The 26,309-nt window shown below is 46.0% G+C and overlaps 1 protein-coding gene across 1 annotated transcript in view; it reads right to left on the reverse strand.

The window, feature by feature from the left end:
- Positions 1 to 26,309, reverse strand: part of LOC126195357 (cholinesterase 2-like) — a 255,797-nt gene that overhangs the window by 121,083 nt on the left and 108,405 nt on the right. The window contains exon 5 of the mRNA XM_049933935.1: positions 3,977 to 4,174. Within this exon, the coding sequence (XP_049789892.1) occupies positions 3,977 to 4,174 (198 nt within the window). The remainder of the gene's footprint in view (positions 1 to 3,976; positions 4,175 to 26,309) is intronic.

A 26,309-nucleotide genomic window follows, 5' to 3' on the forward strand; every position in this document is an offset into this window, starting at 1 on the left:
ATCCAGAAACGCACCCTCTCGAAACCTGGCGAGCAAGCTACACCGCGATGCAGAGCGCCTCTCTTCCAGAGTCTGCCACTTGAGTTTGCTAAACATCTCCGTAACGCTATCACGGTTACCAAATAACCCTGTGACGAAACGCGCCGCTCTTCTTTGGATCTTCTCTATCTCCTCCGTCAACCCGATCTGGTACGGATCCCACACTGATGAGCAATACTCAAGTATAGGTCGAACGAGTGTTTTGTAAGCCACCTCCTTTGTTGATGGACTACATTTTCTAAGCACTCTCCCAATGAATCTCAACCTGGCACCCGCCTTACCAACAATTAATTTTATATGATCATTCCACTTCAAATCGTTCCGCACGCATACTCCCAGATATTTTACGGAAGTAACTGCTACCAGTGTTTGTTCCGCTATCATATAATCATACAATAAAGGATCCTTCTTTCTATGTATTCGCAATACATTACATTTGTCTATGTTAAGGGACAGTTGCCACTCCCTGCACCAAGTGCCTATCCGCTGCAGATCTTCCTGCATTTCGCTACAATTTTCTAATGCTGCAACTTCTCTGTATACTACAGCATCATCCGCGAAAAGCCGCATGGAACTTCCGACACTATCCACCAGGTCATTTATATATATTGTGAAAAGCAATGGTCCCATAACACTCCCCTGTGGCACGCCAGAGGTTATTTTAACGTCTGTAGATGTCTCTCCATTGATAACAACATGCTGTGTTCTGTTTGCTAAAAACTCTTCAATCCAGCCACACAGCTGGTCTGATATTCCGTAGGCTCTTACTTTGTTTATCAGGCGACAGTGCGGAACTGTATCGAACGCCTTCCGGAAGTCAAGAAAAATAGCATCTACCTGGGAGCCTGTATCTAATATTTTCTGGGTCTCATGAACAAATAACGCGAGTTGGGTCTCACACGATCGCTGTTTCCGGAATCCATGTTGATTCCTACATAGTAGATTCTGGGTTTCCAAAAACGACATGATACTCGAGCAAAAACATGTTCTAAAATTCTACAACAGATCGACGTCAGAGATATAGGTCTACAGTTTTGCGCATCTGCTCGACGACCCTTCTTGAAGACTGGGACTACCTGTGCTCTTTTCCAATCATTTGGAACCCTCCGTTCCTCTAGAGACTTGCGGTACACGGCTGTTAGAAGGGGGGCAAGTTCTTTCGCGTACTCTGTGTAGAATCGAATTGGTATCCCGTCAGGTCCAGTGGACTTTCCTCTGTTGAGTGATTTCAGTTGCTTTTCTATTCCTTGGACACTTATTTCGATGTCAGCCATTTTTTCGTTTGTGCGAGGATTTAGAGAAGGAACTGCAGTGCGGTCTTCCTCTGTGAAACAGCTTTGGAAAAAGGTGTTTAGTATTTCAGCTTTACGCGTGTCGTTCTCTGTTTCAATGCCATCATCATCCCGGAGTGTCTGGATATGCTGTTTCGAGCCACTTACTGATTTAACGTAATAGAGGTTAAAGCTTTGACAGTGCCAGTCACTCGTGCTGGCGAATGTCAAAAAGTTATTTATTAAGTAGCTGCTAAGACAGTATTACACAGGCGATAATATCGTGCGAAACTATGTGTACAGGGTGTAAACATCGATCAAAACAGTACATTGAACATTGCAATGATATCGCGTATGTGAATCACAACACAGTAATTTTCAAAATACCTGTTGGACAGTGAAAAGTAGCGCAGTTCAGTACACAGCCACACGCAAAGGGCGTTCAACTGTGGAGTACTCAGACTGTGGTTATGATAGCAGTCAGCTACAAGTGATAACAGCGCTAGAGGGGCAGGACCACAACCCTGGCTGCCATCATGGTGCTGCCCATGATCATCCAAGTAGCTACTATGGCTACCTACATGCGTTGTGCAGCACCATGTCAGACAATGCGGAGCATTTAAATACCTTCCAAAACTGACACCTGTGTGAATGTCTAAGCAAGGTTTACATTTTTGATGACAAAACCACAAACCTTATGTTTCATTCGCATAGTCCAAATCCCGTGTTGAGCAGTTTACTATGAGTCCATCTTTGCAGTCATACGTACTGATCACCTTCCTGTGGCAGTGTGGTGTCACACCTTACTTGCCCATTGCCTCCGCTACCAAATGGAACCCAATGAAGGCGATCCAACAACTTGTGGCCTCGGGAGCATCTGACTCGATCCCACTTGCAGATGTGAATCTAACAAGCAGACCATCTGGCAATCCGTTTTTTGTAATTTTTTATGTTAATGACACACGACGTACATTGAACCAGAATCTAACCAGGGCCACCAATGTGGCACAGGAGCATTCTATAACAAGCCATGAAGGGCTTCAGACAAACATCATTCTGGCTCTAGACAATTAAGGATGCTCAGAAAACTTCAAAGTCGATTTTGTTGGTAATTATTGAGAGTTGCACAGACTTACTTTGGGAGACTGGTAGTTGAGTTCTCAACTTCACATAACATAAGAAATTACAAAATCCGATTGCCATGAGGCCTTCTTGTAAGTCACTTTCAACATTGATTCACCGAAGCTAGTCATGGGGCTGTAGGTGTAGGTGAACAGGAAGGATCGGACAACAATAATAACAAAGCGAAGAACCCAAATTCGACTTCTTATGTACGAAATATTCTACATTCATCATTTACAAAACAACAGAAAACATATATTAAGTACCGAAATCTGGAGAGGGGGAAGGGGGGAGGGGGAGCACAAGGGTGTTCGATAGCAAGCTCACAGTTCATCGACCTCACATGTTATCAACTATCATTTACCCCTTTAAGCCATAGCATCGAGGCGTGTTGTGCCGACAGCAGCTGGCGGTTGTCCACTGGAAGCTCTGTAATGGATACAGATGCTACTTGTTGACTTCTCCACGACACCACAGACAAAAGCGAGGCTGAGTTAGCACCTGGGCCATGTTTAAAAACTCAGTCCCAGCAAGAACGCAGCAGACTGCCAGGGTAGCCACGTTTCTCTACTCCCACCCTAAAAGACCATTCCAATAAAAAGAGCTAGGTCTGTCTCATCAGTCAGTTCTTAAGGAACTCTCTACATCTGTTAGGTTGCCATTACCTGACGGATCGAAACCGCCAGCTATCTCCCAGGAATGTATCCTTGCGCTCCAGGTTTCCTTTTTCAAATCGAGTAGTCTCTAACAGTCACAGCCAACTTATTGACCACCAACAACCACAGTTCGGAAGGAGTTCCCTTAAATTAACCTGGCCCAAAATTTCTTCTGTACAAGGGGAATAATGTGAATTTTTTCTGTCCCACTTGCATCTTGGACACGCAGAAAAATCGAGAAGCAGTATTCATATTATTTTAATTTAACTTTTAGCTTAATTTCATAATAAAATAGAAGTAGTAACACAATGAACCCTACCACTTACTAAGATTCTATGACTTATTACATGGTAAAACATTCAGCAGTACCCAGCAGAGTGGCCTGGAGGTATAGTGGGTGCTGCTTCCATGTTAACTCTTGAGTACCTTCAAGAATTCATAGGACAGCACCGATCAACATTTTCACTCTACAGGTCCCTCTAGTTTCCTGTCGCTGAGGGGCGACATCCCTCTACTTCCTCCAGATTCCTTGCTACTGCCTGCTATCACCTTATTGATTCACACCCAATCTGAGCAGCCGCACAGAGCAGTGGCTACAATAGACTGTCGGCTGAAGATCGAAATGTAGTTCCCTGCTGTTTGTTATCAAATCTGAGGCCCCTCTGTACTGATAGAACCGTCTGATGAGTCCCAAAGTCTCCTAGTCCCAAAGTCTCCTGGTCCCGAAGTCTTATGGTCCCGAAGTCTTATGGTCCCAAAGTCTCATGGTCCCAAAGTCTCCTGGTCCCAAAGTCTCCTGGTCCCACAGTCTTCTGGTGCCAAAGTCTCCTGCCAGCAAGAGGGAAACTCTGTAGTTGTGGAGCAGTGGATCGGACTGTGTGGACCCACCTCCAGTGGTCGGCTTGGAGAGTGGGCTGAGCTGCAGCAGCGCTACTGAAGCGGCGCCGGCGCTGCCGCCGGCCAGCGTCACCTTGGCGGGGTCGCCACCGAACTGGCTGATGTGGTCGTGGACCCACTGCAGCGCCGCCAGCTGGTCCATGAGGCCGGCGTTGCCGGGAACGTCGTCCGTCTGCAGGCTCAGGAAACCTGCAATTCGCCAAGTCGATACAGTCACCAGCTGCAGCAGAAGGTCTCAGGTGTCAGAATGAGACATCACGATACACATAATAGTCTACAGATGCCGAGGTGTGAGAATTTGCCGGCCAGTACCTCTATGACGTGGTTAGGTACTGCACATCGGCTTACAGCCGGTGATTTACACCCACTTTCTTTTTTTGCTCAGCAACCTTTCTGGGACTGAATTACACTGAAGTGCCAAAGAAACTGGTATACACATGTGTATTCAAATACAGAGATATGTAAACAGGCAGAATACGGCTCTGCGGTCGGTTCAAAAATGGTTCAAATGGCTCTGAGCACTATGGGACTTAACTGCTGTGGTCATCACTCCCCTAGAACGTAGAACTACTTAAACCTAACTAACCTAAGGACATCACACACATCCATGCCCGAGGCAGGATTCGAACCTGCGACCGTAGCGGACGCGCGGTTCCAGACTCTGCGGTCGGCAGCGACTATATAAGACAATAAGTGTCTCGTGCAGTTGTTAGATGGGTTGCTGCTGCCACAGTAGCGGGTTATCAAGATTTCAGTGAATTTGAACGTGGTGTTATAGTCGGCGCACAAGCGATACGACAAAGCATCTTCGCCGGCCGGAGTGGACGAGCGGTTCTAGGCACTACAGTCTGGAACCCGCGACCGCTACGGTCGCAGGTTCGAATCCTGCCTCGGGCATGGATGTGTGTCATATCCTTAGGTTAGTTAGGTTTAAGTAGTTATAAGTTCTAGGGGACTAATGACAGATGTTAAGTCCCACAGTGCTCATTAAAAAAAAAGAAATACAGCATCTTCGAGGCAGCGATGAAGTGGGGATCTTCCCGTATGACTGTTTTATCAGCGTACCGTGAATATCAGTAATCCGGTAAAACAATAAATCTCCGACATCGATGCTGTCGAATAAAACATCCGCAAAAACGGGACCAACGACTACTGAAGAGAATCGTTCAGCGTGACAGAAGTGCAACCCTTCCGCAAATTTCAGCAGATTTCAGTGATGGGCCATCAACAAGTGTCAGCGTGCGAACCATTCACCGAAACATCTATGATAAGGGGTTTTGGAGCCGAAGGCCCACACGTGTACACTTGATGATTGCCTTAGGCCTCGCCTGGGCCCATCAACACCGACGTTGGACTCTTGATGACTGGAATCATGCTGCCTGGTCGGACGAGTCTCGTTTCAAATTGTATAGAGCGTATGGACGTGTACGGCTATGGAGACAACCCCAGGAATACATGGACCCTGCGTGTCAGCAGGGGAATGTTCAAGCTAGTGGAGGTTCTGTAATGGTGTGTGGCGTGTGCATTTGGAGTGATATGGCACGCCTCATACGTCTAGATACGTACATAAGCATCCTGTCTGATCACCTGCATCCATTCGTGTCCATTATGCATTCCGACGGACTTGGGAAATTCCAGCAGGACAATGCGGCATCACACGTCCCGAATTGCTACAGAGTGGCTCCAGGAACGTTCCGCTGGCCACCAAACTCCCGAGGCATGAACATTATTCAGCATGTCTGGGATGCCTTGCAACGTGCTGTTCAGAAGACATCTCAACCCCCTCGTACTCTTATGGGCTGTCCGTAAGACTTATTGGCAGCCCTGCAGAATTCATAGAGTCAACTCCCTCTAGAACTACTTCAGACAGTAGTACAGTCCATGCCGCGTCGTGTTGTGGTACTTCTGCGTGCTCGTGGGAGCCCTACACGATATTAAGCAGGTGTACAAGTTTCTTTTGCTTTTCTGTGTAGATTAAACACTAAAAGTCACGAAAATGCAAGGAATTTTAGAGATTATTGGCTGTAACGAATATGATGAGGCACTCAAAGCCATGACGTACATGACTAACAGGTTTTTTTTTCAATCACAGACCAATCACGGTAGAGTGTGGGAAGCTCTCGGAATAAATGCTGTCTCAGTAGGAGCCCAAGAAGCATTGGAACTGGAGAATTTTCTCAGCAATAGATCATTAGGCAATATTTTTTTGTCACCAGCCTTTCGATTGGTATAATGTAGCCTGCCAGATTTTCCTATCCTCTTGTAATCTTTTGATCCTCATCAGCTCCTCAATTACCCACTTATAGAATTCGGGAGTGAGACAGGGCTGTAGCCTATCCCCAATGTTATTCAATCTGTACATTGAGCAAGCAGTAAAGGAAACAAAAGAAAAAATTGGAGTAGGAATTAAAGTGTAGGGAGAAAAAATAAAAGCCTTGAGGTTTGCCGATGACATTGCTAGTTTGACAGAGACAGCAAAAGACTTGGAAGATCAGTTGAACGGAATGGACAGTATCTTGAAGGGAGGATATAACATGAACATCAACAAAAGCAAAACGAGGACACTGGAATGTAGTTGAATTAAATCAGGTGACACTGAAGGAATTAGATTAGAAAATGAAACATTTGAAGTAGTATCTGAGATTTGCTATTTGAGAAGTAAAATAACTGCTGATGGTCCAAGGTGGGGAGGCTATAAAATGCAGACGGGCAATGGCTAGAAAACCGTTTGTGAAGAAGAGAAATTTGTTAACAAACAGTATAGATTTCTCTTCTCTGAAAGTATCTGCATGGAGTGTGGTCATGTATGGAAGTGATCATGTATGGAAGGGATCACCAAGTTAGTACCGGAGGGAAGCGTGTGGAGTAAAAATCATAGAGGGGGACCAAGAGATGAATACCGTAAGCAGATTCGGAGGGATGTAGGTTGTAGTAGTTACTCGGAAAAAAAGAGGCTTGCACAGGATAGAGTAGCATGGAGAGTTGCATCAAACCAGTCTTCAGACTGAAGACCACAAAAACAACGTAACTGATTTAACGTTTAATCACAGGACAAGCGATTATATTTATAAAATCTAAGCTTAGCACAGGTTGGTGGGCACCATAAAATCATAGTTACAGAAACAATCTGTGCATATGGTTAATGACTGCAACTACGCTTTGCAAATCACAGGATGAAAATAGAAAAATGGTTGTGAACACCAGTAAGTTCGCCAAAATGCACAATGAAAACAACTTGCTGGCTGCAAAACGTAAAAACTGTGCAAATGGCTGCTGAATGTGGTTAACTAAAATCGCATCCCCACCGAACAGGTGTTTGCAGTTCTGACTCATTCTTACCAAACTCGAGCGGCATGAATGCAGAAGGCAGTGAGAGTAGCAGCTGGTGGTTCCGAGTTCAGTTCGGTCTCTGTACTCAGTGAAGCGAAGTGATATCGTCCTTGTCTACAACAGCAAGGCATGTCTCAATAGTCACCCACTTCCACAAGTCTCTACTCCGTGATCCTCCAGCGGCAAATTTTCTCTATTTTGGCGCTCTGAAACTTGGGTGTCGCTGTCAGAACAGAAATCTCACTGACCGATTGCAGCAGACTTCGTGAGTTCCATCCAATAAAGATTTGTTAGTAAGGTTAAACCAAATCCTACTCCTGCACAGTTCATTGTTGTTGTTGTTGTCGTCTTCAGTCCTGAGACTGATTTGATGCAGCTCTCCATGCTGCTCTATCCTGTGCAAGCTTCTTCATCTCCCAGTACCTACTGCAACCAACATCCTTCTGTATCTGTTTAGTGTATTCATCTCTTCGTCTCCCTCTACGATATTCACCCTCCACGCTCCCCTCCAATACCAAATTGGTGATCCCTTGATGCCTCAGAACATGTCCTACCAACCGATCCCTTCTTCTAGTCGAGTTGTGCCACAAATTTCTCTTCTCCCCAATCGTATTCAATACCTCCTCATTAGTTATATGATCTACCCATCTAATCTTCAGCATTCTTCTGTAGCACCACATTTCGAAAGCTTCTATTCTCTTCTTGTTTAAACTATTTATCGTCCATGTTTCATTTCCATACATGGCTACACTCCAAACAAATACATTCAGATACGACTTCCTTACACTTAAATCAATACTCGATGTTAACAAATTTCTCTTCTTCAGAAACGCTTTCCTTTCCATTGCCAGTCTACATTTTATATCCTCTCTACTTCGACCATCATCACTTATTTTGCTCCCCAAATAGCAAAACTCCTTTACTACTTTAAGTGTCTCATTTCCTAATCTAATTCCTTCAGCATCACCCGACTTAATTCGACTACATTCCATTATCCTCGTTCCGCTTTTGTTGATGTTCTTCTTATATCCTCCTTTCAAGACACTATCCATTCCGCTCAACTGCTCTTCCAAGTCCTTTGCTGAATCTGATAGAATTACAATGTCATCGGCAAACCTCAAAGTTTTTATTTCTTCTCCATGGATTTTAATACGTACACCGAATTTTTCTTTTGTTTCCTTTACTGCTTGCTCAATATACAGATTGAATAACATCGGGGAGAGGCTACAACCTTGTCTGACTCCCTTCCCAGCCACTGCTTCCCTTTCATGCCCCTCGACTCTTATAACTGCCATCTGGTTTCTGTATAAATTGTAAATAGCCTTTCGCTCCCTGTATTTTACCCCTGCCACATTCAGAATTTGAAATAGAGTATTCCAGTCAACATTGTCAAAAGCTTTCTCTAAGTCTACAAATGCTAGAAACGTAGGTTTGCCTTTCCTTAATCTATTTACTACGATACGTTTTAGGGTCAGTATTGCCTCACGTGTTTCAATATTTCTACGGAATCCAAACTTATCTTCCCCGAGGTCAACTTCTACCAGTTTTTCCAGTCGTCTGTAGAGAATTGGCGTTAGTATTTTGCATCCGTGACTTATTAAACTCATTGTTCGGTAATTTTTACATCTGTCAGCACCTGCTTTCTTTGGGATTGGAATTATTATATTCTTCTTGAAGTCTGAGGGTATTTCTCCTTTCAGCCGTTCGCAGTACCATCACAGCAAGGCCGTTTCGGTTAGTGTTACAAGGCCAGATCAGTCAATCATCCAGACTGTTGCCCCTGCAACTACTGAAAAGGCTGCTGCCCCTCTTCAGGAACCACACGTTTGTCTGGCCTCTCAACAGATACCCCTCCGTTGTGGTTGCACCTACGGTAAGGCCATCTGTGTCGTTGAGGCACGCAAGCCTCCCCACCAACGGCAAGGTCCATGGTTCTTGGGGGGCACATTTCATTATTGTTTATCAATATTGTCATGGTATAAGGAAAAAACCCATGATATGATTCTGAAGCAAGCCTTACATGTAATCACGCATGAGAAAGTGCAAGCTCTATGGAAAACATCACCATAAACCACCAGTGCTGTTTTCCTTAAGTCATGCACTTTCCCTTGCGTGACAACGTGTACACCTTTCAATACGCTCGCTTCAGACTCGTATCCTGGATTTCCTCCCCATGCCAGAACACTAGAGGTCAATAATACTGAAATCTGCTTATTCCTAAAAGTTTAAACAAAACGTTCTTCCGTAGCGTGGCACCAGAGGCGACGGCGTTTCTCACGCTGGCCTCTGGCTGGATTTTTATGTTTCTAAAAGGATTCCTCGAACAGTGCCGTTTTTCGTAGCGGGTAGCTGTCCCTCTGAAACCCCTGAGTGTGAGGAAGGGAGAGGTGAAAAACAAGTCAGCTACCTGGGGTGAAATTCAGGTCATGATTCTTATCAAGTTCATAGTCCCACATGTTCCTTTAAGAAACTCCTATTCCATTATAGCCAGCACCAAGGCTTTAAACTCCACAGTTCCTCATCGTAACAATAAAGAAGGGGAAGGAAAGCAATAACATGGACAGGCTTTGGTGGTACTGAATATTGTCTGCAATCCTGAAGCAGCAAAAAAAAAGGACTACACTGATCAAGAGTGCAAGCATATACACTGAACACCCATAGAATATCGTGCAGGCCCCAGCCAGCACGCAGAAGTGCCGCAACACGACGTGGCATGGACTCGACTAACGTCTCAATCAGTGCTGGAGGGAACTGACAGCATGAATCCTGCATAGCTGACCATAAATCCGTAACAGTACCAGGTGTGCCTCTTCTGAACAGCACGTTGCAAGGCATCTCAGATATGCTCAATAACGTTCATGTCTGGTGAGTTTGGTAGCCAGCGGAAGTGTTTAAACTCAGAAGAGTATTCCTGGAGCCACCTTGTAGTAATTCTGGACGTGTGGGGTGTCGCAGTGTCCTGCTGGAATTTCCCAAGTTCGTCGGAATGCACAATGCACATGAATGGATGCAGGTGATCAGACAGAATGCTTACGTACGTGTCAAAGTCGTATCTAGAGGTACGCGGGGTCCGATATCACTCCAACTGCACACGCCCCCACCATTACAGAGACTCCACCAGTCACCTGCTGGCATGAATTCACGAGATTGTTATCTCCACACCCGTACACATCCATCCGCTCCTGATACAATTTGAAACGAGACTCGTCCGACTAGGCAACATGTTTCCAGGCATCAACAGTCCAATGTCGGTGTTGACGGACCCAGTCGAGGCATAAAGCTTCGTGTCGTGCAGTCAGTAAGGGTATGCGAGTGGGTCTTCGGTTCCGAAAGCCCATATCGATGATGTTTCGTTGAACGGTTCGCACGCTGACACTTGGTGATGACCCTGCGTTGAAATCTGCAGCAATCTGCTGAAGCGTTGCACTTGTGTCAAGTTTAACGACTCTCTTCAGTCATCGTTGGTCCCGTTCTTGCAGGACCCTTTTTTCTGTCGCAACGATGTTTGAGATTTGATGTTTTACCAGATTCCTGGTATTCAACGTACGGGAAAAATCCTCACTTTATCGCTACCTCACAGATGCTGTGTCCTATCCCTCGTGCGCCGATTATAACACCATGTTCAGATCCTTTTAAATCTTGATAACCTGCCATTATAGCAGCAGGAACCGATCTAACAACTGCCCCAGACACTTATTGTCTTATATGGACGTTGCCGACCATAACGCCGTATTCTGCCGGTTTACATATCTCTTTATGTGAATACGCATGCCTATACCAGTTTCTTTGGCGCTTCAGTGTATAATACTAATCATTGAAATCATCATCTTTGCCCATAACGTGGCCGTGCGTTTCTAGGCGCTTCAGTCTGGAACCGTGTGACCGCTACGGTCGCAGGTTCGAATCCGGCCTCGGGCATGGATGTGTGTGATGTCCTTAGGTTGGTTAGGTTTAAGTAGTTCTAAGTTCTAGGGGACTGATGACCACAGATGTTAAGTCCCATAGTGCTCAGAGCCATTTGAACCAAATTTTTGCCCGTAACAGTATAAAGTTGGATGCATTATCACTCCATACTCGTTTTCATATTTCAAGGAATGCAGTGAATGACAGACCGGGGTTGCTATAATCATTGAATACATGTCTCAAATTACGTCTGACACGTTTGAATGAACTGTTTCAGTACTTTGCTGTATGCTTACGTCATAATGGTGTCTACTGAAAAGTATGCCTTCATACGATTTTGCGGTAGTAATATCACTGAAAATAAAAGATGGAAACAGTAGTGTTTCTTTAGGGCGACATTATGTTCTCCTGACTTGAGAATGTGAAACGTCCAGTATTATTCGAATATTTACCCTAGAATGTAATATGTATGTTGCTGAAACATTTTGTTGTCTGCAACATTCAAACGCATCAAGTGCTTCAGGCAAACAACTATCCGATTTTCTGTTTGTTCAGTATTCGACAGTCAGGCTATCCACTGGGTGCAGTGGATGTATGGCTTACTAGAGACGCTGATATATCGAAAGCCCTTGCTTGCGCATGAGTGGTTATGCGCAGTGCAGCACTAATTACATCGTCAACTGCCCACGTGTTGTTGTCTGTAATGAACGAGGTTGGCCTCCCACATCGACCAGCATCGAATCGCGACCAGCATGGATCTTGACAAACCATATCAAAACAGTGGTTTTCGACTGACATGCTGCCCCATACATTTCTTCAGTCTCTTCATCATCCGCCGAGCTACTTGGCAAATAAACATGTACTACTGCGATGGGTGTGGGCTTTGTGTCTGCTTTTGCTGCAATAAAGTGTTCACTACGCTGTACGTAGTAGCTTACCCACACTCGTATTTTCTTATTCATTGTTAAACCTATTTCTACATTACCCCTACTTGATTTTGTATTTATAATCCTGTATTCACCTGACCAAAAGTCCTGTTCCTCCTGTCACCGACTTTCACTAATCCCCACTAAATCTAACTTCAACCTATCCATTTCCCTTTCTAAATTACCTGACTTTCCTGCCCGATTAAGGGATCTAATATCCCACACTCCGTTTCGAAGAACGCTAGTTTTGTTTTCCTGATTACGGCATCCTCCTGAGTAGTCCTTTCCAGGACATTCGTATGGGGGACTATTTTACCTCAGGGATATTTTATCCAAGGTGATGCCATCACCGTTTAACCATACAGCAGAGTAGCATGCTCTCGGAGAAAATTACTTCTGTTCAGCCGTGGTACAGCTCACGTTGGTGCCGTGTGTAGGTTTCTGCCAGACCGTATCGTTTAGTTGGCATGGTTGCATTGTTTGTCTTCTTCTCGTGTTCACTGGCGCCACTCGGTTTTGTAAGCGTTGCCTGTCCGATAGTGGCAGCAGCGGAGCTTATCGATATGTAGTTCTGCTGCCCTATCTTTGGGGAGACCTCTTTCTTTTACCGTGTGGTGTGAGTGTGGAGTTCGGTTGGGGACGCAGGAGCAGCGAGGTCCGCGCAGAGCGACAACACGCCGGGACCGCTGGAGGCGTGTATCGACTGCCCGATCGAAGGGCAGTGGTCACGAGGGTGCACGACCTCGTCGAAACCGGATCCTGCATGTTAAGAAACCTCCACCACTGTGAAATCTCGCGATGCTCCAATGACATGGGTTCGTGTTGCTGCTCGTAGTGTCGCCGAGGCGAAAAGCAGAGAGTGGAGTACCTGGGGAAGGCGGATCTGATTAGCCTTCCTGAGCTTCTAATTACTATTTACTATTTTCAGCTTCATACATTTTTAAGTTCAAACAGCGGTATTTTTTGTCTTGTGGCCGCTAACACCCCAGTTACCTCCCCTGGGGTTAGTGTATGTAACGGCAGTGTGCGTTTCCTCGTCTTGCCGCCGCTGTCCGGTGAGGCGTGTAAGTTTGACAGCTTCTTGATTGTAGGTTGGGTGGCGTTCTTCTACCTTCGTGGTACTCATTCCATCTTTTTCCGGGCGCTCTAAGCACAGTATTCTGCGGGCGGATCCCAGACCGCCGGTTCCGGCTTTGGCGTAATTTTACACCTTGCATTTGTTGGGGTGGATGTCAGGTAGCCTCACCAAGATGATCATTAGTCGCTCGTTGGACTGCCACTAGTCTGAGTTACCATCTTGTGATCTGAATGCAACGCTTGGCTGCCTTTCTCTCCGCTCGCGAAAGTGTTTTTGGTGTGACCTACTCAGAGGTTGATTCCTGGAGCACCGCGTGTAACTGGCCCTTGCGTTTTATTTTATTATTGTATTATTAAGTTAGCATCATTTGTCTCACCTCTTTGGTGATCTGTTGTTTATTTTTCTTTAAATTAACTTTTGCTATGCCATTCGCCGTTTGACAGTATAATTGTTAATTTTTTTTTAATTGCCATTTTGGGCCTTAAAAGCCTTCAGCCATGATAGTGGTTACTTGCCTTAAAATTATTATTGCGACCACATTGGCCTGTCTTCAAAATTATTGGCTGTCTGTATTTTATGTATTTGTTAAATTTTAAATAACTGCCATTTTTTGCGTTAAAGTCCTTCAGCCATGATTGTGGTTACTTGCCTTGAAATTCTGGTTGCGACCACATTGGGTTGTTTTCCAAAATTATTTGCTGTCTGTATTTTATGTATGTTTGTTAAATTTTTTTTATAATTGCCATTCTGGCGTTAAAGGCCTTCAGCCGTGATTGTGGTTACTTGCCTTGAAATTCTGGTTGCGACCACATTGGCCTGTCTTCAAAACTATTGGCTTTATGTATTTTATGTATTTGTTAAATTTTAAATAACTGCCATTTTTCGCGTTAAAGGCCTTCAGCCGTGATTGTGGTTACATGCCTTAAAAGTCTGATTGCGACCTCATTGGCTTGTTTTCAAAAATTAATTATTAAAATAAATGAGTGAAATTGCAAAGAAAACCAATAGTAATTGATTCGGGCCCCGTCCACTATCGTAACCCAATCCTGCCTTCCTGAATTACCAGGTTTCATCTGTAGTTTCCCCTTGCTTTCAGACGTTCGCTGTACCAACACAACAAGGCCGTTGTGGTTGATGTTACACGACGAGATCCATCAGACTGTTGCCCCTGCAACTACTGAAAAGGCTGCTGCCCCTCTTCAGGAAGCACCCGTTTGTCTGGCCTCTCAACAGATACCCCTCCGATGTGGTTGCACCTACGGTACAGCTGTTTCTATCGATGAAGCACGCAAACCACACCAGCAACGCCAAGGTCCATGGTTCAGTGGAGGGGAGGGGGGAGACGTCTTAGTGACGTATATTAATCGGTGTGTTCGCGAAGTATGATGAAAAAATAATAGTTCCACTTTCTGCCACCTGACGCTGTAGGCAGTCTGAATGTGAAATGTTTCCCGTTTTTACCTCAGTATGTTTGTCTCCTGTCGACGCGTGTTGATTTCTCTTGTTCAAATGTGTGTGAAATCTTATGGGACTTAACTGCTAAGGTCATCAGTCCCTAAGCTTACACACTAATTAACCTAAATTATCCTAAGGACAAACACACATACCCATGCCCGAGGGAGGAGTCGAACCTCCGCCGGTGATTTCTCTTGCGTTGATTGGCGTGTAAAGGGTTAAGGAGATTTTTTTTTTAATTTATTGGCTTTCGGGACGTGCCCATACAGCCATCACATCAGTGTAATGCTATTTCTGATGATACGAACGTATGGACAACACAACACCCAGTCCCCGAGCGGAGTACATCTCTGACCCGCCCGAGAATCAAACCCGAACCCTTTCTCTTAGTAGTCCGCCGCGCTTACCGTGCAGTTACAGAAGTGGACGTCCATCACATTGAAGTTTACCGTACGAATCGCAACGGCTATTGAGAAGAAAGACCGTTCACTGCTGCTAAAGTTGTTAAATCAGAACGGCGGAAATAGCAGCGCTGCATTGCGGGAATATCGCCAACAGAAACAGCGGCTAAGAAGTCTCATGTCAACAAATAGGCTAAATAATATGATCGAGACATTTAAAGAAACAGGCGAATTAGGTGGTGCAGCAGGGAGAGAAAGGTGGCCCATTCCCATGGCAGCTGCCGATGAAGTTGCTATAGCTATAGCCAAACGTGAAGCACATGCCTAAAATTCTGTAAACAGTGCTTGAGCTGTGTCACTGGAATTGTCTCTTCCCTGTTCAAAAGTTCAATAGATTTTGCGGCGCATTTTGCTATGGTAGCCCTACGAGATTCAGATACACTCCTGGAAATTGAAATAAGAACACCGTGAATTCATTGTCCCAGGAAGGGGAAACTTTATTGACACATTCCTGGGGTCAGATACATCACATGATCACACTGACAGAACCACAGGCACATAGACACAGGCAACAGAGCATGCACAATGTCGGCACTAGTACAGTGTATATCCACCTTTCGCAGCAATGCAGGCTGCTATTCTCCCATGGAGACGATCGTAGAGATGCTGGATGTAGTCCTGTGGAACGGCTTGCCATGCCATTTCCACCTGGCGCCTCAGTTGGACCAGCGTTCGTGCCGGACGTGCAGACCGCGTGAGACGACGCTTCATCCAGTCCCAAACATGCTCAAGGGGGGACAGATCCGGAGATCTTGCTGGCCAGGGTAGTTGACTTACACCTTCTAGAGCACGTCGGGTGGCACGGGATACATGCGGACGTGCATTGTCCTGTTGGAACAGCAAGTTCCCTTGCCGGTCTAGGAATGGTAGAACGATGGGTTCGATGACGGTTTGGATGTACCGTGCACTATTCAGTGTCCCTCGACGATCACCAGTGGTGTACGGCCAGTGTAGGAGATCGCTCCCCACACCATGATGCCGGGTGTTGGCCCTGTGTGCCTCGGTCGTATGCAGTCCTGATTGTGGCGCTCACCTGCACGGCGCCAAACACGCATACGACCATCATTGGCACCAAGGCAGAAGCGACTCTCATCGCTGAAGACGACACGTCTCCATTCGTCCCTCCATTCACGCCTGTCGCGACACCACTGGAGGCGGGTTGCACGATGTTGGGGCGTGAGCGGAAGACGGCCTAACGGTGTGCGGGACCGTAGCCCAGCTTCATGGAGACGGTTGCGAATGGTCCTCGCCGATACCCCAGGAGCAACAGTGTCGCTAATTTGCTGGGAAGTGGCGGTGCGGTCCCCTACGGCACTGCGTAGGATCCTACGGTCTTGGCGTGCATCCGTGCGTCGCTGCAGTCCGGTCCCAGGTCGACGGGCACGTGCACCTTCCGCCGACCACTGGCGACAACATCGATGTACTGTGGAGACCTCACGCCCCACGTGTTGAGCAATTCGGCGGTACGTCCACCCGGCCTCCCGCATGCCCACTATACGCCCTCGCTCAAAGTCCGTCAACTGCACATACGGTTCACGTCCACGCTGTCGCGGCATGCTACCAGTGTTAAAGACTGCGATGGAGCTCCGTATGCCACGGCAAACTGGCTGATACTGACGGCGGCGGTGCACAAATGCTGCGCAGCTAGCGCCATTCGACGGCCAACAACGCGGTTCCTGGTGTGTCCGCTGTGCCGTGCGTGTGATCATTGCTTGTACAGCCCTCTCGCAGTGTCCGGAGCAAGTATGGTGGGTCTGACACACCGGTGTCAATGTGTTCTTTTTTCCATTTCCAGGAGTGTATGTGCACCAAATCAAGCCACAAGATAGGCTACAACTTCGTGACTTTCACCTTTGTTTTTTGGCACCCATGGCACTGGATGACATACGGCCAGGGTACGTTCTTTGAACGGAGGACACACATATTACTCTGCGCGGTGCCGTGAATGCACATAACTGTCGCATGAGCGGTTCTACTCCGCCACATGCACTGTACTCAGCTAACGTGTGTGGCGTAGTTTCGTAAGTAACCTCTTTCCCACTCCATTTTTCTTGGAGGACGTGACATATTGCGGGCCAGTTAGGTCTGAACGTTATAAGGACCTCCTTGTGCAACACTTTGCATGAAAGAAACTGGTTCCACGCCACCATTTTCATGTAAGAGTGGCACCACATATCGCTAGCCAGGTGAAAGATCCGTTTCGAGAAACCTTTCAGTAATGACCACCTCATCTCTAGGCAGTTTCAAAATGTGTGGCCGTCTGGATCTCCCGACCTAAATCCATGTGACTTCTGACTGCGGGGATATCTGAAATATGCTATCGTGGTAAAAAGTCATTTCGAAAAAGGAAACAAAACCACAAATTTTCACATCAGAGCGTGGCACAGCATTTTCTTTCTCGCAGCAAGCTTTTACAGCATCCCTGTACATTGTTGTTGAAAAAAATATTAGTCCGTCTAAATGTTTATTAGAGTAGCGTATAAAAAGTAGAAGTAAATGGATCAAGAATTTTTCGAGATTTTTGGTAATAGTTTTTCCCCTTTATGTATTACATATATATATATTTCCATATTATTTATATTAAACAAAAAATATAGCATAGTCCGCCTGCTAACAACATTTTCGTGTAATATAATACATCACACGCACTGAAGTGACAAAACTCTTAGGATAGCGATATGTATACATACATAAGGCGTAATACCGCAGGCTAGTCCCGGCCGAGGTTCGAGTCTTCCCTCGGGCATGGGTGTGTGTGTGTGTGAATGTGTGTTTGTCTTTAGGATAATTTAGGTTAAGTAGTGTTTAAGCTTAGGGACTGATGACCTTAGCATAAGATTTCACACATATTTGAACATTTTTTCGTATTGCCGCATGTTGTTGTTGTTGTTGTGGTCTTCAGACCTAAGACTGGTTTGATGCAGCTCTCCATGCTACTCTATCCTGTGCAAGCTTCTTCATCTCCCAGTACCTACTGCAGCCTACAGCCTTCTGAACCTGCTAAGTGTATTCATCTCTTTGTCTCCCTCTAGGATTTTTACCCTCCACCCTGCCCTCCAGTACTAAACTGGTGATCCCTTGATGCCTCAGAACATGTCCTACCAACTAATCCCTTCTTCTAGTTAAGTTGTGCCACAAACTTCTCTTCTCCCCAATCCTATTCAATACCTCCTCATTAGTTACGTGATCTACCCACCTTATCTTCAGCATTCTTCTGTAGCACCACATTTCAAAAGCTTCTATTCTCTTCTTGTCCAAACTGGTTATCGTCCATGTTTCACTTCCATACATGCCTACACTCCATACAAATACTTTCAGAAACGACTTCCTGACACTTAAATCTATACTCGATGTTAACAAATTTCTCTTCTTCAGAAACGATTTCCTTGCCATTGCCAGTCTACATTTTATATCCTCTCTACTTCGACCACATCAGTTATTTTACTCCCTAAATAGCAAAACTCCTTTACTACTTTAAGTGTCTCATTTCCTAATCTAATCCCCGCAGCACCACCCGATTTAATTTGACTACATTCCATTATCCTCGTTTTGCTTTTGTTGATGTTCATCTTATATCCTCCTTTCAAGACACTGTCCATTCCGTTCAACTGCTCTTCCAAGTCCTTTGCTGTCTCTGACAGAATTACAATGTCATCGGCAAACCTCAAAGTTTTTATTTATTCTCCATGGATTTTAATACCTACTTCGAATTTTTCTTTTGTTTCCTTTACTGCTTGCTCAATATACAGATTGAATAACATCGGGGAGAGGCTACAACCCTGTCTCACTCCCTTCCCAACCACTGCTTCCCTCTCATACCCCTCGACTCTTATAACTGCCATCTGGTTTCTGTATAAATTGTAAATAGCGTTTCGCTCCCTGTATATTACCCCTGCCACATTCAGAATTTGAAATAGAGTATTCCAGTCAACATTGTCAAAAGCTTTCTCTAAGTCTACAAATGCTAGAAACGTAGGTTTGCCTTTCCTTAATCTATTTACTACGATAAGTTTTAGGGTCAGTATTGCCTCACGTGTTTCAATATTTCTACGGAATCCAAACTTATCTTCCCCGAGGTCAACTTCTACCAGTTTTTCCAGTCGTCTGTAGAGAATTGGCGTTAGTATTTTGCATCCGTGACTTATTAAACTCATTGTTCGGTAATTTTTACATCTGTCAGCACCTGCTTTCTTTGGGATTGGAATTATTATATTCTTCTTGAAGTCTGAGGGTATTTCTCCTTTCAGCCGTTCGCAGTACCATCACAGCAAGGCCGTTTCGGTTAGTGTTACAAGGCCAGATCAGTCAATCGTCCAGACTGTTGCCCCTGCAACTACTGAAAAGGCTGCTGCCCCTCTTCAGGAACCACACGTTTGTCTGGCCTCTCAACAGATACCCCTCCGTTGTGGTTGCACCTACGGTAAGGCCATCTGTGTCGTTGAGGCACGCAAGCCTCCCCACCAACGGCAAGGTCCATGGTTCTTGGGGGGCACATTTCATTATTGTTTATCAATATTGTTATGGTATAAGGAAAAAACCCATGATATGATTCTGAAGCAAGCCTTACATGTAATCACGCATGAGAAAGTGCAAGCTCTATGGAAAACATCACCATAAACCACCAGTGCTGTTTTCCTTAAGTCATGCACTTTCCCTTGCGTGACAACGTGTACACCTTTCAATACGCTCGCTTCAGACTCGTATCCTGGATTTCCTCCCCATGCCAGAACACTAGAGGTCAATAATACTGAAATCTGCTTATTCCTAAAAGTTTAAACAAAACGTTTTTCCGTAGCGTGGCACCAGAGGCGACGGCGTTTCTCACGCTGGCCTCTGGCTGGATTTTTATGTTTCTAGAAGGATTCCTCGAACAGTGCCGTTTTTCGTAGCGGGTAGCTGTCCCTCTGAAACCCCTGAGTATGAGGGAGGGAGAGGTGAAAAACAAGTCAGCTACCTGGGGTGAAATTCAGGTCATGATTCTTATCAAGTTCATAGTCCCACATGTTCCTTTAAGTAACTCCTATCCCATTATAGCCAGCACCAAGGCTTTAAACTCCACAGTCCCTCATCGTAACAAAAAAGAAGGGGAAGGAAAGCAATAACATGGACAGGCTTTGGTGGTACTGAATATTGTCTGCAATCCTGAAGCAGCAAAATACACTCCTGGAAATGGAAAAAAGAACACATTGACACCGGTGTGTCAGACCCACCATACTTGCTCCGGACACCGCGAGAGGGCTGTACAAGCAATGATCACACGCACGGCACAGCGGACACACCAGGAACCGCGGTGTTGGCCGTCGAATGGCGCTAGCTGCGCAGCATTTGTGCACCGCCGCCGTCAGTGTCAGCCAGTTTGCCGTGGCATACGGAGCTCCATCGCAGTCTTTAACACTGGTAGCATGCCGCGACAGCGTGGACGTGAACCGTATGTGCAGTTGACGGACTTTGAGCGAGGGCGTATAGTGGGCATGCAGGAGGCCGGGTGGACGTACCGCCGAATTGCTCAACACGTGGGGCGTAAGGTCTCCACAGTACATCGATGTTGTCGCCAGTGGTCGGCGGAAGGTGCACGTGCCCGTCGACCTGGGACCGGACCGCAGCGACGCACGGATGCACGCCAAGACCGTAGGATCCTACGCAGTGCCGTAGGGGACCGCACCGCCACTTCCCAGCAAATTAGGGACACTGTTGCTCCTGGGGTATCGGCGAGGACCATTCGCAACCGTCTCCATGAAGCTGGGCTACGGTCCCGCACACCGTTAGGCCGTCTTCCGCTCACGCCCCAACATCGTGCAGCCCGCCTCCAGTGGTGTCGCGACAGGCGTGAATGGAGGGACGAATGGAGATGTGTCGTCTTCAACGATGAGAGTCGCTTCTGCCTTGGTGCCAATGATGGTCGTATGCGTGTTTGGCGCCGTGCAGGTGAGCGCCACAATCAGGACTGCATACGACCGAGGCACACAGGGCCAACACCCGGCATCATGGTGTGGGGAGCGATCTCCTACACTGGCTGTACACCACTGGTGATCGTCGAGGGGACACTGAATAGTGCACGGTACATCCAAACCGTCATCGAACCCATCGTTCTACCATTCCTAGACCGGCAAGGGAACTTGCTGTTCCAACAGGACAATGCACGTCCGCATGTATCCCGTGCCACCCAACGTGCTCTAGAAGGTGTAAGTCAACTACCCTGGCCAGCAAGATCTCCGGATCTGTCCCCCATTGAGCATGTTTGGGACTGGATGGAGCGTCGTCTCACGCGGTCGGCACGTCCAGCACGAACGCTGGTCCAACTGAGGCGCCAGGTGGAAATGGCATGGCAAGCCGTTCCACAGGACTACATCCAGCATCTCTACGATCGTCTCCATGGGAGAATAGCAGCCTGCATTGCTGCGAAAGGTGGATATACACTGTACTAGTGCCGACATTGTGCATGCTCTGTTGCCTGTGTCTATGTGCCTGTGGTTCTGTCAGTGTGATCATGTGATGTATCTGACCCCAGGAATGTGTCAATAAAGTTTCCCCTTCCTGGGACAGTGAATTCACGGTGTTCTTATTTCAATTTCCAGGAGTGTAAAAGGACTACACTGATCAAGAGTGTAAGCATATACACTGAACACCCATAGAATATCGTGCAGGCTCCAGCTAGCACGCAGAAGTGCCGCAACACGACGTGGCATGGACTCGACTAACGTCTCAATCAGTGCTGGAGGGAACTGACAGCATGAATCCTGCATAGCTGACCATAAATCCGTAACAGTACCAGGTGTGCCTCTTCTGAACAGCACGTTGCAAGGCATCTCAGATATACTCAATAACGTTCATGTCTGGTGAGTTTGGTAGCCAGCGGAAGTGTTTAAACTCAGAAGAGTATTCCTGGAGCCACCTTGTAGTAATTCTGGACGTGTGGGGTGTCGCAGTGTCCTGCTGGAATTTCCCAAGTCCGTCGGAATGCACAATGCACATGAATGGATGCAGGTGATCAGACAGAATGCTTACGTACGTGTCAAAGTCGTATCTAGAGGTACGCGGGGTCCGATATCACTCCAACTGCACACGCCCCCACCATTACAGAGACTCCACCAGCCTGAACAGTCACCTGCTGGCATGAATTCACGAGATTGTTGTCTCCATACCCGTACACATCCATCCGCTCCTGATACAATTTGAAACGAGACTCGTCCGACTAGGCAACATGTTTCCAGGCATCAACAGTCCAATGTCGGTGTTGACGGACCCAGTCGAGGCATAAAGCTTCGTGTCGTGCTGTCAGTAAGGGTATGCGAGTGGGTCTTCGGTTCCCAAAACCCATATCGATGATGTTTCGTTGAATGGTTCGCACGCTGACACTTGTTGATGACCCTGCGTTCTAATCTGCAGCAATCTGCTGAAGCGTTGCACTTCTGTCAAGTTTAACGACTCTCTTCAGTCATCGTTGGTCCCGTTCTTGCAGGACCCTTTTTTCTGTCGCAACGATGTTTGAGATTTGATGTTTTACCGGATTCCTGGTATTCAACGTACGGGAAAAATCCTCACTTTATCGCTACCTCACAGATGCTGTGTCCTATCCCCCGTGCGCCGATTATAACACCATGTTCAGATCCATTTAAATCTTGATAACCTGCCATTATAGCAGCAGGAACCGATCTAACAACTGCCCCAGACACTTATTGTCTTATATGGACGTTGCCGACCATAACGCCGTATTCTGCCTGTTTACATATCTCTTTATGTGAATACGCATGCCTATACCAGTTTCTTTGGCGATTCAGTGTATAATACCAATCATTGAAATCATCATCTTTGCCCACAACGTGGCCGTGCGTTTCTAGGCGCTTCAGTCTGGAACCGTGTGACCGCTACGGTCGCAGGTTCGAATCCTGCCTCGGGCATGGAAGTGTGTGATGTCCTTAGGTTAGTTAGGTTTAAGTAGTTCTAAGTTCTAGGGGACTGATGACCGCAGATGTTAAGTCCCATAGTGCTCAGAGCCATTTGAACCATTTTTTTGCCCGTAACAGTATACAGTTGGATGCATTATCACTCCATACTCGTTTGCATATTTCAAGGAATGCAGTGAATGACAGACCGGGGTTGCTATAATCATTGAATACATGTCTCAAATTACGCCTGACACGTTTGAATGAACTGTTTCAGTACTTTGCTGTATGCTTACGTCATAATGGTGTCTACTGAAAAGTATGCCTTCATACGATTTTGCGGTAGTAATATCACTGAAAATAAAAGATGGAAACAGTAGTGTTTCTTTAGGGCGACATTATGTTCTCCTGACTTGAGAATGTGAAACGTCCAGTATTATTCAAGTATTCGAATATTTACCTTAGAATGTAATATGTATGTTGCTGAAACATTTTGTTGTCTGCAACATTCAAACGCATCAAGTGCTTCAGGCAAACAACTATCCGATTTGCTGTTTGTTCAGTATTCGACAGTCAGGCTATCCACTGTGTGCAGTGGATGTATGGCTTACTAGAGACGCTGATATATCGAAAGCCCTTGCTTGCGCATGAGTGGTTATGCCCTGTGCAGCACTAATTACACCGTCAACTGCCCACGTGTTGTTGTCTGTAATGAACGAGGTTGGCCTCCCACATCGACCAGCATCGAATCGCGACCAGCATGGAACTTGACAAACCATATCAAAACAGTTGTTTTCGACTGACATGCTGCCTCATACATTTCTTCAGTCTCTTCATCATCCGCCGAGCTACTTGACAAATAAACATGTACTACTGCGATGGGTGTGGGCTTTGTGTCTGCTTTGGCTGCAATAAAGTGTTCACTACGTTGTACGTAGTAGCTTACCCACACTCGTATTTTCTTATTCATTGTTAAACCTATTTCTACATTACCCCTACTTGATTTTGTATTTATAATCCTGTATTCACCTGACCAAAAGTCCTGTTCCTCCTGTCACCGACTTTCACTAATCCCCACTAAATCTAACTTCAACCTATCCATTTCCCTTTCTAAATTACCTGACTTTCCTGCCCGATTAAGGGATCTAATCTCCCACACTCCGTTTCGAAGAACGCTCGTTTTGTTTTCCTGATTACGGCATCCTCCTGAGTAGTCCTTTCCAGGACATTCGTATGGGGGACTATTTTACCTCAGGGATATTTTATCCAAGGTGATGCCATCATCGTTTAACCATACAGCAGAGTAGCATGCTCTCGGAGAAAATTACTTCTGTTCAGCCGTGGTGCAGCTCACGTTGGTGCCGTGTGTAGGTTTCTGCCAGACCGTATCGTTTAGTTGGCATGGTTGCATTGTTTGTCTTCTTCTCGTGTTCACTGGCGCCACTCGGTTTTGTAAGCGTTGCCTGTCCGATAGTGGCAGCAGCGGAGCTTATCGATATGTAGTTCTGCTGCCCTATCTTTGGGGAGACCTCTTTCTTTTACCGTGTGGTGTGAGTGTGGAGTTCGGTTGGGGACGCAGGAGCAGCGAGGTCCGCGCAGAGCGACAACACGCCGGGACCGCTGGAGGCGTGTATCGACTGCCCGATCGAAGGGCAGTGGTCACGAGGGTGCACGACCTCGTCGAAACCGGATCCTGCATGTTAAGAAACCTCCACCACTGTGAAATCTCGCGATGCTCCAAAGACATGGGTTCGTGTTGCTGCTCGTAGTGTCGCCGAGGCGAAAAGCAGAGAGTGGAGTACCTGGGGAAGGCGGATCTGATTAACCTTCCTGAGCTTCTAATTACTATTTACTATTTTCAGCTTCATACATTTTTAAGTTCAAACAGCGGTATTTTTTGTCTTGTGGCCGCTAACACCCCAGTTACCTGCGCTGGGGTTAGTGTATGCAACGGCAGTGTGCGTTTCCTTGCCTTGCCGCCGCTGTCCGGTGAGGCGTATAAGTTTGACAGCTTCTTGATTGTAGGTTGGGTGGCGTTCTTCTACCTTCGTGGTAGTCATACCTTCTCGTTCTGGGCGCTCTAAGCACAGTATTCTGCGGGCGGATCCCAGACCGCCGGTTCCGGCTTTGGCGTAATGTTACACCTTGCATTTGTTTGGGTGGATGTCAGGTAGGCTCACCAAGATTATCATTAGCTGCTCGTTGGACTGCCACTAGTCTGAGTTACCATCTTGTTATCTGAACGCAACGCTTGGCTGCCTTTCTCTCCGCTCGCGAAAGTGTTTTTGGTGTGACCTACTCAGAGGTTGATTCCTGGAACACCGCCTGTCACTGGCCTTTGCGTTTTATTTTATTATTGTATTATTAAGTTAGCATCATTTGTCTCACCTGTTTGGTGATCTGTTGTTTATTTTTCTTTAAATTAACTTTTGCTATGCCATTCGCCGTTTGACAGTATAATTGTTAATTTTTTTTTAATTGCCATTTTGGGCCTTAAAAGCCTTCAGCCATGATAGTGGTTACTTGCCTTAAAATTATTATTGCGACCACATTGGCCTGTCTTCAAAATTATTGGCTGTCTGTATTTTATGTATTTGTTAAATTTTAAATAACTGCCATTTTTTGCGTTAAAGTCCTTCAGCCATGATTGTGGTTACTTGCCTTAAAATTCTGGTTGCGACCACATTGGGTTGTTTTCCAAAATTATTTGCTGTCTGTATTTTATGTATGTTTGTTAAATTTTTTTTAATAATTGCCATTCTGGCGTTAAAGGCCTTCAGCCGTGATTGTGGTTACTTGCCTTGAAATTCTGGTTGCCACCAAATTGGCCTGTCTTCAAAATTATTGGCTTTATGTATTTTATGTATTTGTTAAATTTTAAATAACTGCCATTTTTCGCGTTAAAGGCCCTCAGCCGTGATTGTGGTTACATGCCTTAAAAGTCTGATTGCGACCTCATTGGCTTGTTTTCAAAAATTATTTATTAAAATAAATGAGTGAAATTGCAAAGCAAACCAATAGTAATTGATTCGGGCCCCGTCCACTATCGTAACCCAATCCTGCCTTCCTGAATTACCAGGTTTCATCTGTAGTTTCCCCTTGCTTTCAGAAGTTCGCTGTACCAACACAACAAGGCCGTTGTGGTTGATGTTACACGACGAGATCCATCAGACTGTTGCCCCTGCAACTACTGAAAAGGCTGCTGCCCCTCTTCAGGAAGCACCCGTTTGTCTGGCCTCTCAACAGATACCCCTCCGATGTGGTTGCACCTACGGTACAGCTGTTTCT

Source organism: Schistocerca nitens, chromosome 7, assembly GCF_023898315.1.
Source record: "Schistocerca nitens isolate TAMUIC-IGC-003100 chromosome 7, iqSchNite1.1, whole genome shotgun sequence".
Classification (NCBI taxonomy): Eukaryota; Metazoa; Arthropoda; class Insecta; order Orthoptera; family Acrididae; genus Schistocerca; species Schistocerca nitens.